The sequence below is a fragment of the Prionailurus viverrinus genome, chromosome E2 (assembly GCF_022837055.1).
Source record: "Prionailurus viverrinus isolate Anna chromosome E2, UM_Priviv_1.0, whole genome shotgun sequence".
Classification (NCBI taxonomy): Eukaryota; Metazoa; Chordata; class Mammalia; order Carnivora; family Felidae; genus Prionailurus; species Prionailurus viverrinus.
The window spans coordinates 27,521,229-27,535,210 of NC_062575.1; the positions used below are offsets into that span (position 1 = coordinate 27,521,229).

The 13,982-nt window shown below is 56.4% G+C and overlaps 1 protein-coding gene across 3 annotated transcripts in view; it reads right to left on the bottom strand.

Moving 5' to 3' along the window:
* The window catches only part of NDRG4 (NDRG family member 4), a 43,506-nt gene that overhangs the window by 2,507 nt on the left and 27,017 nt on the right, over positions 1–13,982 (bottom strand). For 2 of the 3 annotated variants that reach the window (XM_047836308.1, XM_047836306.1), the window contains exons 4-15: positions 8,177–8,282; positions 7,835–7,955; positions 7,688–7,750; positions 7,511–7,571; positions 4,754–4,840; positions 4,618–4,674; positions 4,201–4,304; positions 3,264–3,320; positions 3,135–3,186; positions 2,378–2,425; positions 2,149–2,184; positions 1,989–2,040 (exon numbers count right to left, since the gene is read on the bottom strand). In XM_047836308.1, coding sequence (XP_047692264.1) covers positions 1,989–2,040; positions 2,149–2,184; positions 2,378–2,425; positions 3,135–3,186; positions 3,264–3,320; positions 4,201–4,304; positions 4,618–4,674; positions 4,754–4,840; positions 7,511–7,571; positions 7,688–7,750; positions 7,835–7,955; positions 8,177–8,282 — 844 coding nt within the window. Of the gene's footprint in view, positions 1–1,988; positions 2,041–2,148; positions 2,185–2,377; positions 2,426–3,134; positions 3,187–3,263; positions 3,321–4,200; positions 4,305–4,617; positions 4,675–4,753; positions 4,841–7,510; positions 7,572–7,687; positions 7,751–7,834; positions 7,956–8,176; positions 8,283–11,622; positions 11,780–13,982 lie in introns of those variants that run through there. The other variant, XM_047836307.1, reaches the window with a different exon arrangement.

The following is a 13,982-nucleotide window of genomic DNA, read 5'->3' on the forward strand; positions in this document are numbered from 1 at the left end:
CCCCCTCAAGAGGATGATGGGACAGGGGAGTGGGACTACTTCCGTGAAGAAGGACTAGGTGTGGTGGCCACAAACTGCCCTAAATCTAATTTCTGTCCTTATTTGGAGTTTCACGAGCAAGACGCTCAGGGGCAAACTCCACCTCCCTGAACTCAGCTGGCCATTGGTCCAGCTGGGGCATGGTCAGACACCCTTGCACCCAGGGCCAGACCTAGGCTTTACCTCTGAGAGGATCTGGTTCCAAATGCCTGAGCTCTGAAAGCCATGTGGCCCATGGCCACCCAGAAGCCAGACCGCTCTGAACCCCAGCCAATCTAGAGCCCTGACATGGGACGCAGCCCACTAGGTCCAGGATCTGTGAAAAAGCATGACTCTTTTGGGCTTTAGGAGGCGAGCGGGACACAAGAAAGTTCCAAACCACAGCAAGATGAGGCCCGGCCGCAGCGCTGCACAGAGGAAAGAGCAGGGGGTCCTGGGGTGGGGATCCATGCATCAGGGGAGGGGCCACAGGGCTACCTGCTCCTCCACTCAGCCTTCGGTCCTTCAAGTATGCAACTAAGAGAGAAGACAGAGCCAGAGGGGTGGGGCAGGGTGGGGGGAGACACAGAACACGGGTGAAGAGCGTGATCCGGCGAGGCCAGGGTGTTGCGAGGGTCAGGAGAGAAGACAACAGGACAGGAACAGAGCGGGCTGGGGCAGGGCCAGAGCTTTAGGAAGCCCCCTCCTGCCCACCCACTGAAGCAGCAGCCCTGGAGGGAGCCCTGATCCCACGGTGGAGGCACTCATCTTGCTTCTCCAGCCTGGGCTGTGACCCTGAGGGGCTCTTGGTGACAGGGCTAGTGCCAGCACCCTCACCCTTCTTCCGGGCCCCAGTTCCCCCATGTACAGAATGGGGGAGGCCTGCACAACCTCCTAAATCCTGCCCAGCTCTCAGGCTGCCTGGTGGCATTTTGCCTGGGGTCCTAAGAACATGTCCCAGCCCAATAAGCTTTGCTGGTCTGCCCATCCCACAGATGCTCACGGGGCAGGCCCTGGGCTCAGGCCCAGCCACAGAGCTCCTGCTGTGGTTCGCTGTTGGCTTTGGCCTCTCTTTGCCCTACATCCCCACAAGAGGCTTGCAGGCTTCTGGGGGGCCAGAGGGATTTCCACTCCTGGCTGGGCCCCCAGTTTTCCCCCACGGGCCTGTCCTTCTAAGGAGGCACAAGCTCCAGAGGGTAAAGTCCAGGGGGGAAACAAATTCAGGGAGAAGAGTTTGGCTTCCAGCAGGAGAGCCAGGTATATGGGGGAAAGGGGAGGAATCAAGGAGATAAAAAGGGTGTGTGCATGTGCATGTGTGTATGTGATTTAGAGGTGCCCGTGAGCAGTCTGGGGATATCATCCCTGCACAAGGGGCAGTTTGGAGAGGGGTGGAGAGTGGGCATAGCCACCCCTTGGCCCCTACTCCCTTGGGGTCTTCATATACGCAACCCCCAGGTTTGGCTGCCTTGTCTCTCCTAAAACCCAGGTGGCCTCACTTGCCTTCCTCATGCCCTAGATTCCAAGACCACTCTAATGTCCCTTGCACCATCCCACCACGTGTGACAAAAGCCCTTCTCAGGTGCCATAGGCCTGGCGGGGAGCTGGTGGTATATATGACTCACCTGTAGGCAGGCTTTCTGGGCAGGACTCAGCCCTGGGCTCTTGTCCCCCAGGGCTGGAGGAAGAGCCTTACCGCTCCAATGCTGCCAGGAGAGCACTGTCCCAAAGCCCCTCCAAGAGCAGAGGAGAGCCAGACACAGCCTAGGATCATCTACTTACAACGCAGGTGGAGACGCCCTAGAGGGTCCCCCGTCATGTGGGGAGCATGTGGGGAGTGGCACAGCATGTGGGCCCTGAGAACACAGAGCTCATATGCCCACAGGCTTAGTGCCACCTGCCACCGTGTGCCAAACCCACTTTGCTGCCTGCCCACCGGTCTCTAGGGCGGGGGCAGGGGGAGGTATACTTACTGTAGCCCATGCCTTGCAGGAAATATTTGAAAGCCTCAGTCAGCTTCCCTGGCTGCAGGACAGAGAGACAGTACATGCTTTGACTGGCTGCCTGGGATTAGGGGAAAAGGAGGCTTCCCCCACTTGGGCCAGATAAGGGAAGGAGGGCCAAGAGTCTCACCTGTGTGACTTGGGGGAGCCCCCCGGAATCTGCCATCTGCAGGGAAGAGAAGGGGGTGAGCTGAGCGGGGGCCACCCCACACCCTGCCCAAGCCTCGTATACCTAAACAGGCTGCGCTGGCCCGACACGCTGTCCTGCTCCCGCCCTGGATGGGACCCCAGGCAGGCCCCTCCCTGAGGCTGGGCCCTTGGCTGCGGAGCTGGCCTATGGCTGGGGAAGAAGGCCTCACCTTCAGGAAGGTCGTGGTGGTTGGATCCAGTTTGGAGTTGCACTCCACCTAGGGACAAGGTCAGCAGAGTAAGGCAGCCCCAGCCCCCGGGGTATCAGGGGAGCCCCTGCCTCAGTTGCTAAGGCAGGTTCTATTCCCAGAGCTGAGAGGCTCTACTCGTGAGAAGGGTGTGCAGGGGGCAGACACGGGCTGGCACCGGGGCCCTGGCTGAGGCCCTTCTGAAAGTCAGGCCCCTGCAGATCAGGAAGCAGCGCCCCAAGGGACCTGAGATCCTTGGACTCCACTCATAACTGCTGGCCGGACGATGTCCTCATGGGGAGCCAGGGCCACCTTGGTGGCAGTGGCGGGCAAAGTGCCAGGGACCGCGGGTTCAGGCGGTGAGGTAAGGGAGGGTCAAGGCTCAGCAGGAGACTGAGGCCCCTGCCCGAGTCCCCATGGCCACCGCAGCACACACCGCATTCCTCCAGGCCCTCAAGCACAGGGAGGGTATGCTAGTTTCTGTCACACGGGGGGCTACCCTGGTACTCCTCACCCCAGGGACGGGGTGGCCATCAGGTGGTCTGGCCCCAGCTCCCTCCCATCTCCACGCCTCCCTCACTCGAAGGGTGGGATTGTGCCAGGTGGTGATGCATCATGGCAAGACGGTGGGAGGTGGGGTGAGAAATCCAGCATCCAGTGCCTGGCCCTGCCAGCCAGAGGCCAGTGATCTCCGTACTCCCGCCTCCCACCCCCAGTCAGGACGCTGTCCCTCACTCACCACACCGTCCTCAGCAGGCGCGTTATCTCCGACCACCAGCATCACGGGGCAGCTGCAGACACAGAGGACAAGGGCTGTCTGGCCTGGGCGTGGTGGGCAGGGACAGGCTGGGAGGTGAGGGGCACTCACCGGAGTGTCTTGGCATTGGGTACTGTTCCAGGCCGGTTAATGTCCAGGTCTCTGCGGCTGCAAGGAGAGGCAGAGGTGGGCATCTCAGAACAGGATCTGAGGCGGTTGTGTGCCCCAGGACTGCCCCTGTTGTATTCCAGCCTTACCTCATCCTCCCACAATGGCAATTACGGCCCAGCATCCCGAGCTGGTCCCAGAGTTGGGGTTTACGGTTATTGAGTTGTCTCAACTATGGAAAAGGCTCTAAGAGATCCCAGTTAGGGGTAAACAGGGAGGCAGGGACCTGCTCTGCACAAACAGGGGTCTTCAGGCCATGCCTCATACGGAACTTCTTCTCAGACCCTGCAATTCATGCCAGGTGGGCCCTGAAATTTGGCTCTCCCTCCCCCTTGAAGCACTCTGACATGCACCACCACCTGTGCGTGGGATTCCTGGGTCGTAGAGGAAGGCAGGGCCTAGCCTCTCATTCTCCACTGTTCCTCCAGCACCATGCACATGGCAGGTGCTTAATAAATATTTGTACGAGAAAAAGAAAGGAGGGAAGGCCAGTGGGCTCTAAGGAGCACAGCTTGAAAACCATGGAGTTCATCCAACCCCCCCTCCCCTCCTACAGATGTCAGCCCTGAAGTTCAGGCTGGGGGCATCAGGGATGCTGCCCAGCTTCCCCCACTGCTCCTGGCCAGCCAGCAATGTCCCGGGGGAAAAGGCATGGAAGAGCCCAGAAACCAGAGCTGGAAGCCCTACCCTACCCTCTGTCCTTCGAGGGGTGTGACCTTGGGCAAGAAGTAACTCTTTTCTTCTTGGTACAAGTTGTTCATCTACAAGCTTGGGAGAGCACGTCTCCTGCCTGCCTCCTTCCGTGACTGGTTGTACCGAGGGGACAGAGGGGGCACTCTGTGGCCTGGTACTGCGGAGCTGGGCCCCAGGCTGCCCGCACCTGTTGTACATGTTCCAGAAGAGCTGCAGGTTGGCCTGGTTCACCACGTTCCCGATCTGCTGCCGGTAGCTCTGCACCAGCTCTGTGTTGCTCACCAGCTCCTCCTGGGCCCACGGGATAGATGGGGGAGGTGCACGGAGGGGAGCGACAGACAGGGATGTGGTCTCAGACGGGCACAGGTGTCCCAGACAGAACCACCCTTGCCCCATTCCCAGCAAGTGAGGGAGGAGGCCTCCCACGTCTGTCTCAGGAGAGTAGAGTGAGACAGGTCAGATGCCTCATGACCCCAACCCAGATCCCCTCCTGGTAGAAGCCCCAGATGCCCCTGGGAGTAGACAGAACCAGGCCCTCCAGAGGCTCCCAAGGACCCCCAGTTCAGCCACCACTGCTGCTCCTGTGGGGGCCCCACCCCCTTACCTGGCTGAAGAGGTGGGATAGCACCGTGTCAGGTAAAGTGCTGGTCAGGCCGGAGAGCTGTGGGCCGGGGTGGAGGCCAGTGTGAGTGCCGCCCCTCACCACCACCACCCCCGTCTGCTAGGTGGACCATGCTCACCTTGGTGGCCGCCCAGTCGATCCAGCCTTTGCCGTTGGGGTCAATGTTCATCAGCACCAGCCCCTCCACCAGGTCGGGGAAGATAAGCTGCCATGAGAGGAAGACAGAGCTTGGGAGGCTGGCTAGTATGTAGGGAGCCCCAGCCTTCCCACCTGGCAAACGGGCTGTAAGATGCTGACTCTGCCTATCTCACAGGTGGTTGGGAGGGGCCGAGGAGGAGGACGTGCTCTGGAAGGGCTTGAGGAGCCGCAGACGCCTCCACTGGCTACAGATGGAAACCTGCCTGCCCCCCACCCCACCCCTTCTGGCTGCCTCTGCTCACCCTCTACCCCATTCGGCACCTTTCATTATTCTTTGATTGGTTTCGAGTCTATGCCTATGTCACTGTTTTCCACCCCTTTTAATAGGTCTTTGAATCTGTTTGATCTGTTGTAAAACTGAGGATTAAACATCCTCAATAAAACATTTTGTTTAGGGGCACCTGGCTGGCTCAGTTGGTTAAGCCTCTGACTGTGGCTCGGGTCATGATCTCATGGTTCCTGGGTTTGAGCCTCACATCAGGCTCTGTGCAGACAGCTGTCTCCCTCTCTCTCTGCCCCTCCCCTACTCGCGCTGTCTCTCAAAAACAAAAAAATAAGACATTAAAAAAATTAAAAATAAAAATCAAAAAATAAAACACTTTGTTTCTTTGCTTTCATAGAAAAAGAAGCTCTAGTGAAGTAAGAAATTGACCTTTCCAAAGCCTGTTTTGTGTTTGATGGTAAAAGAAATCAAATGATCTGTTCAGGTGTTTGCCCACATTTAGGGGAAAATAGTCATATACATACGACTTTACTATCCTGTCAAGTTTATCTGGGGTGACAGGGAATATATATATATACTATAAGTATAGTTATATACACTATATATGGTAATATATATATAACTATATATATAGTTTCATATATACTACTATATTACTATATATATAGTTTTATATATAGTTATAACGATATAGTTATATATATATGTGTGTATATATATATATATATATATATATATATATATATGTATATAACTACTTGTTAGTAGTTAAGTGCTGAAATCCATACTGGAGTTGAAAATTCCTGGTCTTTTCTTTTGAAAAAAGAAACACTTTGAATCCTGAAAATTAAGTTTTTGTTTTTAGAGATCAAAAGCTTGTGGGCTCCTACCCAACACAATGTTTCTGAAATGCAACTTCCTTTAAACCTTCCAAACTTAACGTAAGTGTAATTTTTGGTTAAGAAAGGACTTGTGTTTCAGGCAGCAACCTCTTTGACCTTGGCCATAGCAAATTTTTACTAGACACGTTCCCAGAGGTGAGGGAAACAAAAGCAAAAATGAACTACTGAGACTTCATCATGATAAAAAGCTTCTGCACGGAGAAGGAAACAATTAACAAAACTAAAAGGCAGCCTACAGAAATGACATCTCTGATAAAGGGTTAGTATCCAAAATCTATAAAGAACTTGTCAAACTCAACACCCCCAAAAATAAATAATCCAGTTAAGAAATGGGCAGAAGACATGAACAGACATTTTTCCAAAGAAGACATCCAGATGCTAACAGACACATGAAAAGATGCTCAACATCACTCATAATCATGGAAATAAAAATCAAAACCACGATGAGATACCACCTCACACCTGTTATAATGGCTAAAATTAACAACACAGGAAACAACAAATGTTGGCAAGGATGTGGAGAAAGGGGAACCCTCTTACACTGCTAGTGGGAATGCAAACTGTTACAGCCACTCTGGAAAACAGTATGGAGGTTCCTCAGAGAGTTAAAAATAGAACTACCCTAGGATCCAGCAATTGCACTACTAGGTATTTACCCAAAAGATGCAAAAACACAGATTCAAAGGGGCACATGCACACCAATATTTATAGTAGCACTATCCACAGTAGTCAAGCTATGGAAAAAGCCCAAATGTCCATCGACTGGACATGGATAAAGAAGATGTGGTATACATATACAATGGAATATTACTCAGCCATCAAAAAGAAAGAAATCTTGCCATGCAATGACATGGATGGAACTAGAATGTATTAAGCTAAGTGAAATAAGTCAGTCAGAGAAAGACAAATAGCATGATTTCACTCATATGTGGAATTTAAGACACAAAACAGATGAACATAGAGGAAGGAAAAAAGGAGGGAAGGAAACCATAAGAGGCTTAATGATAGAGAACAAACAGGTTGATGGAGGGAGGTGGGCGGGGGATGGGCTAGATGGGGGATGGGTATTAAGGAGGGCATTTGTGATGAGCACTGGGTGTTGTATGTAAGTGATGAATCACTAAATTCTACACTTGGAACCAATTTTATCATCTATGTTAACTAACTAGAATTTAAATAAAAACTTGAAAAGATGGGAAAAAAAGCCTTATGTTTAAATATTACCCTAATTACTGAATGAGTGATTAGGATAATCCTTACTTAGTGGCTAGAGCAGTTAGTTGTATGGTTTGCCGCTAAAAGAAACTTTGGCTGTGGATAATGGTAAGCAAGTTATAGTCTAGTATTTTGAGGAAATGTATGGAAAAAGTAATCTCCCTCTTTTTTTTATTTCCTAGGGTGAATAAAAGAAAACAAAGGGCTTTTCTGAGTGAAGAGGAAGTGGGGGGGAGGGGAAGGAGAAGGAAGAAAGAGCAAATGTTCCTATGGTTGAAGGGTGGCCCCCTCCAGGAGACATCAGCCCTGGGGTGGGGGTGGAAGTAAGGAGACTCACTGCAAACTTGGCCAGCACATAAGCTCCGGCTCCTACTCCGATGCCAATCACGTACTTGAACCTGGTGGAAAGCGTGGCTGGTCACTCCAGGGCTCGGGGAGCTACTTCCCATGACTGCCATCAGGTGACTCTGATGGCCCCCCCCAGCACAGGGACAGGGTAAGGGCAGACACTCACCCAAAGTGCTGTACCACGCTGGGGAGCATGGCAGCCAGCTGCTCCATTGAGGGGAACTGGTACCTGCAGGCAGAGCAGGAGGTCAGGGCCAGGTGCTGCCTGGGGCACAGAACTGGGAAACCTGGAGGGGGGCTCCCCGGTACCTACCCCTGGGGAAACTGTGACGCCCCCACCTGCTGACCAGGGGCATCCACGTGGCACACCACAAAGTGCTTGGTGATCTCCTGCATGTCCTCAAAGTTGAAGAAGGTGTTGAAGCACAGCTTGTCTGCAAAGACACACCTCTCAGCTGTGGCTCAGCAAAGGGGTAGGGAGGCCTGTGGCCCTGAGAGGGAGGGCAAGGCAGAGGTGGTCAGCCTCGTGGCCCAGCAGTGACACCAAGGCCCAAATGGCTAAGGGCACCAAGCTGAGGGTGAGTGGGGATCTCCGGGGCCCCGTGGGGAAGGAGGGGAGGCAGAGGAAGGCAGGATGAGGCTGGGGTGCACTCACGATTGAGGCCCACATCATGGTAGGTGAGGATGGCCGGGCGGTTCCCTTTGGGGGAGCCCCGGATCACCACGTGCAGAAGGCCGTAAGGCGTCTCGATGTCATGTTCCTGGAGGGGAAACGGTACCAGACACTCTGGGCAGCCCTCAGTGCGGCTTATGCGCAGCCTGGGGGCTGTTGGGCCTGTGGTGGGGCCTCCACCTCCCAACAGGGGGGCATCTCATTCTCATCACCCCAAGCAGCCCCCAGGGAGAACAGAGCAGATGGAGTACTCTTTCCCAGAGGCGTCTGGCACAGGGACAGCATGAGCCAGTCTGCACGGGGAAGTTCTGCAGACCGGTGGGGTGGGCGGCCAGTGCCCAGGCCCTGCTGCCCTTGGCCCTGCAGAGTCCAGTGAAGCTCGTTTTCTCTGTCTCCCTGCAGCCCCTCCAGGACAGTTCTGCCACCCTGGCCTGAGTCGCGACCTCAGCATGTTCCTCCTCCATTCAGAAGGTGAATGGCCTCAACAGCCCTGCTTAGAATCTGCAGTAACCTTCCCCTTTCAGCCAAGCCCAGCCTCCAACCCCCGCACCTGACCCTGGCTCCCACCTCCACACTCTTACTCATGCTGTTCCTTCCACCTCAAATGCCCCTCCCCCAGATCTCCATGGCCTCCCTTCCAACAGGGCATGGTTAGATGTGCACTCCCACCCCAAAGGCCTTCTTGCAGTGACCACTATAGGATCTTCCTGTGTTCATGCCCTTGGTTTTGTGGCTTGGGGTTTTTAGTCCTTCAGGAAACAGTGCTGGATGATGTAGGTTCAAGACCTCCTCTGTCCCTTACTGTGTGATTCTGAACAGGGTATATATACCACTTCTCTGTGCCTCAGCCACCTCTTCCCACGCATCTCACGGGGACCCCATGAGAACGGAAGAAGCTGATGTCTGTGGAGCATGTAGCACTTGCAGAAAAGGAGGCTGAAGTGCTCAGGCGTCCCTGAGCCTTAGGGAGGTGCCCTGCTGGCTGGTCCCTCTGCCAGCTAGTCACTTTGGGCCACTCGAAGGACAGACTCTAAGAGGGTCTGTCAGAGCTGAATTAACAGCCTTGCCCTGCACCAAGGGGATCCCTGTGGGTTGTCCCTGTGAGTTGGAGGCGAAGCTAAGGTCAAGGGCAGGAAAGGAACAACATGTGTGCATGTTATGCATGCATTTGCCCCTTTTGCAGATGGAGGATGCTTAGGTTCAGAGAGATACCATGTTCCTGCCCCTGAGAGAAAAGGAGAGACTCAGGAGGCAGGAGACAGCTTCCTGGGGCCTGGTGTTCTTGGGTCAGGGCTCAGAGGACCACTGTTCAGGCCTGTGTCTCCAGTGGGGAATGACAAGGTGATATAAACCCTATGGCCAAAGGCCACACCCTGGGAGCCACAATTCTGCTGTGACACCTTGTTAAAGAAACCTGATGTCCTCTAAGTGGTCCCAGGTCCACCACAGCCTCCCCACATCCTAGGCCTGTCCTCCCTCAGGGCCATCAAAACAAGGAACACTTCCTGCTCACTGACTCTGACCAGCCACTTCTCATGTGTCTTCTCATTTACTCCTCACAGGGACCCAAGCCCCAGAGGAGCAAACTGAGGTTTGGAAAGGAGAAATAACTTGCCCAAGGTCAAGTCCAGAGAAGGTACAGCAGGCCTTGCCAGGTGCCAGCCTCAGAGATCAGGGGTATGAGTCAAGGCTCCACCCAATAGATTTGCAAGCAGGCAGTTTTCCAGAGCTGCCTGGCCCTGCTTGGTGGCAGTGAGGGGTGGGGTGGGGGGCGGGGAGGCATGCAGCATCCTCCACAGTCTTTTAGCTCTGAAGAGCAGGGGTTGGGGCAGGAGGGATGCACAGTGCTATGGAGGGAGGGTGGGGAAAGACTGGGAGGGTTGCGGGCAGGAGGGGCGCCCATCGCACAAGAGCTGCAATGCGCTTCCTGCGGGTGTGAAGGGCAGGTCCGTGTGGGGTCGGCTCTAGCCCTGCCGGGTTCAAGTCCGGGCCCAGGGTGGCAGTCTTCCACCCTCAGACCGCCACCACCTCAGACTTCCACCCTCTGACTGCACGTGAGGGGTGTCTACCCGCCTCCCAGCCCTGGTGTGACCACAGCAACACCATCACCGGTGCCTGGGCAATGCTCTCCCTGCTAAGGCTTAACTGCCCAGGGTGGGATGGGCTGTGGAGGGCAATGGCCCGGTTGCTGGGCCTCTGCGGCCCAATGACTTGGCTGAACCCTCCCCCACCAATCCAGGAGCTCAGACCCAGCTCAGCCAGAGGGAAGCCCAGTGTCCCCGCTCCTCTGGGTCCTGCACAAGAGGGGTGATCCAAGGGCCGCAGCCGGACCCACTAGGAGCCCCCAGCCCTCAGGGCCGGGCGCTCCCATTGGCTCCTGGTGACGTCAGAGCCCCCCCCCCCCCCAGCCTCCAGGTGGGCGCCCGCGAGGCACAGCTGCCGCAGCAGCAAGGGAGGGGGCTCTGACGTCCTCTCTCTGCCGTCCGACTCCTCTCTCCTGTGACCTTGAGGACTGGAGGGGGGTGCTCCCAGCCGGGTTTCAGCACACGGAGGGGGTGAAGGGCTGGGGGGAGGGGCTAGTACAATTCATTCCATCAAACCGCATCAGGGATACGGCCCCCCGGGTGCAGACCCGGGGTAGGCGCTGACGTTGCTGCCCGGGTGCAGGGCACCCGGTGGTCTGTGGCACCTTCAGGGCAGGCCAGGAGTGGGGGGTGTAGGAGGTGTGCTCCTGCTTCTCCCTCCTGGAGGAAGGACAGCACCCCGGGGCACTGCTGCCCTGCCCCCCGCCCCGCAGGCTCATGGCTCCAGCGTTGGCTTCCCCCACCCACCAAGTAAGACCCGCGACCCCCTCCTCGAGCTCTCCCCCGCAGGGACCTGGGCCTGAAGGCTCGGGTAGCACCTCCCCCAGACCTCCCCGCCTCAGCCGGACTGGCACGGCAGTTCCCTGGGGACCACGGAGGCGCTGCAAGCAACTCTTAAGGAAGGAAGAGGCTGTCTGTCCTTCGATTGTCACTTCAGTGAGGCGATCCGAACAACCAAGACAACCCTCGCAGGATCAGAAAGGTGGAGACCCCGACACGTGCAGTGAACACAGCCTACTCCAGGGCTGAGATGGTGACAGGCGCGAGGCAGACGCCCACCGGGCACCTGCGAGACAGAGGGCACACCGCCAGGGGGATGTGCACGCGCTGGCACACCGGTCCACCCAGGCTTGCGGACAGGTCACAGCCCTTCCCCATAGACGCTGACTAGCAGCTAAACCCTAACTAACCACTGATGCAGGCCAGGGTCACCAGGGAGACTAGAAACTGCTGGCCTTGCCTCGGTGACTCCCAAGGTGAGGCGACTGAAGGCAGATCCGCCGCCAGGGGCAGAGATGTCCCGTCCTCCCTGCCCACCTGGCCGCCCCCAGAGCCCTCACTCACCCCATCCCAGCACTCCGGCATCTTGCCGAGCGAGAAGGCGATCCGCCTCTACCAGGAAGGGCAAACAAAGGCCTGAGTCACCACGGTCCAAAAGGAGGGGGCAGTGAGAAGGGGAGACGGCGACGCTGTGATGGGGCGCCGCTCCCGAGCCATTTATAAGCAGAGGCTCTTGGCCTAGGCCGGCCCCGCCTCCCTGCGGGGTTTCTGCGCAGCCACACGCTCCCCCCGCCCCCAGCCCCCGCTTCCAGATTGGCTGTCGGGAGACAAACCTGACTCTGATTGGCTTCCGAAGTCCTCTCTCACCGGCTCCTGCTCCTCCCCCTGCTCCTCCCGCCCCCAGCAACACATCATCCTCGATGGTCCCTAGCCCCTACCTCCCGCCCCCCCCCCCCCCCCCCCCGCGTGGGCACACACCAACAGCTGCAGCTGCACGAGGGGTCCTGGGAAGATGAGAGAAGAGACCACACGTACAGGTGTGCCCTGTGTCAGGTACACAGGAGCTCTCATGAACACGGACACTAACGCGGGGCAGGGGAGGCCACACAGGCATGCCCAAGGCGGCCCCGCCCTTGTCCCATTCCCAGGGGGGCGGGGAGGGCCTGAGATGGCCTCGAGCCCAATCTCCACGTCAGAAAGGTCTGGATGACTTAACCTTGAAGGGACGGGGAAGTGACTGGCTGTCTGGGGTAACCTTCCTTCGTGACCCTGTTCCAGGGAATTCTCCTTCTCCACTCCCCAGGTTCTCCCCTCAGGTAGCCCTCATTCTGCCCACATGCACGCCTAGCGCCTGCCCACAGTGCTGAAATGGGGGTTCTGGGCGCAGGGGGCCTGGGCAGATTGCAGAACGAGCAGGTATGGTGGGGACGCACCAGTCTTGCCCTCCCCACCCCCACCCTGCAGCAAGGGGCTGGAGGCTACCAGGGAGAGGAGGGACTGGGGTCAGCCTGTCAAAGTGGACACGCCCACCTCCTTCAGACCCACCCACAACCAGTGTGGGGCTTGGCTCCCGGGCGGGGGGGGGGGGGGGGGGGGGGGGGGGCGCCAGGATGCAGAGGCCACCTCAGGCTCTCTGCCCTGTCCTGAACAGCAAGGACTTGGGTAGAGAGCTGGTTAGAGTCCTGCAGGTAGAGGAAACTGGGAAGGAGGAGGCTGAGGAGAGGAAATAGGTCAGGGAGGTGAGCAGAGGAGAGAGCCCAAGGACTGAGGCGGCAGGAACCACACAGAGAAGGAGAGTGCTAGGCGCCTGTGCCCCCATTTTGTCTCTTTGATGAAGGAGCATGGACAGCCCTGCATGCTGTCTGGCAGCACTGAGGGAAGGGGGTCACCTCCTCATCTCTGGTGCCCAGTGACCTGGTCAACACCTGCCATGTGTGCTATTCCTGGCCACATCCTCTGTCTGGAGCACACCAACGACTTTCCCTGCCCCATCTCTGACCTCTTGCCAGGATATGGAGCACCGTGTCCCACGGCCCCTCACCTACTAGCCATGTTCCCTGTTCTCTGCGGCCACTTTGGCACAGCCACGCCCCCTGCCCTGTCCACAAAATGCTCCTACCTGCTCCTCAAAGGGGGCGAAGGGTATCCTCCCACCCTTTCTGCCACTAAACCCCTGCTCTTCCATGGTCACCTTCCAACTTTATGCCCAGTCCAGCCTCTGACCTCTGAGTGGCCACCCTTGGACCCAACTGAGAAGCTGATCCTGGATACTGCCCACTCCAATCCATGGCCCGATTTCTGCTCGGCTCACTGCCTTCAAATCCATAGACTTGAGTTCAAGTCCCAGCTCCCCCACCCACTAGCTGGGTAACCTTGGGTAAGGATTTTTAATTTCTCAGCCTCCTCAACTGTAAAACAGGAACCATGCTTTCCTGAAGAGTTGCTACCAAGACAAGAAAGAGCTGCATGAGGGGCTCTAGACCTGAGCCCATGCCTGCCCAGGCCCTGACAGGGGAGAAATGTGCCCAGGCAATCTGTGTGCCTCTCCAAACTGGGAATTGGCCCCTTCCCTGGAGGTTGTGCAGTTGTGGCTGGACAAGGCAGGCTCAGGTCCTACCAGCCAAACCTAGGCTCCGGTCATATCTCTGCCACTTCTCTGCTGTGTGACCCTGGGGAAGTCAGTCAACCTCTTTGAGCCTCCACATCTGTAAATGGGAGAATAGCTGTGCTGTCTGCATGAGTGGCTGCAAGGGTAACACACAGTCCTCACACACCTGTGGAAAATGATGAGAAAACTAAAGCACAGAGAAGTTAAGTGTCCCAAACAGCTAGTAAACATGGATCTTACCAGCACCTTAGCACTCCGGGCCTGAAGTCACATTTTTGAGTAGCAAATGCTTATTAGCCTATCTCCCACTTGCCAG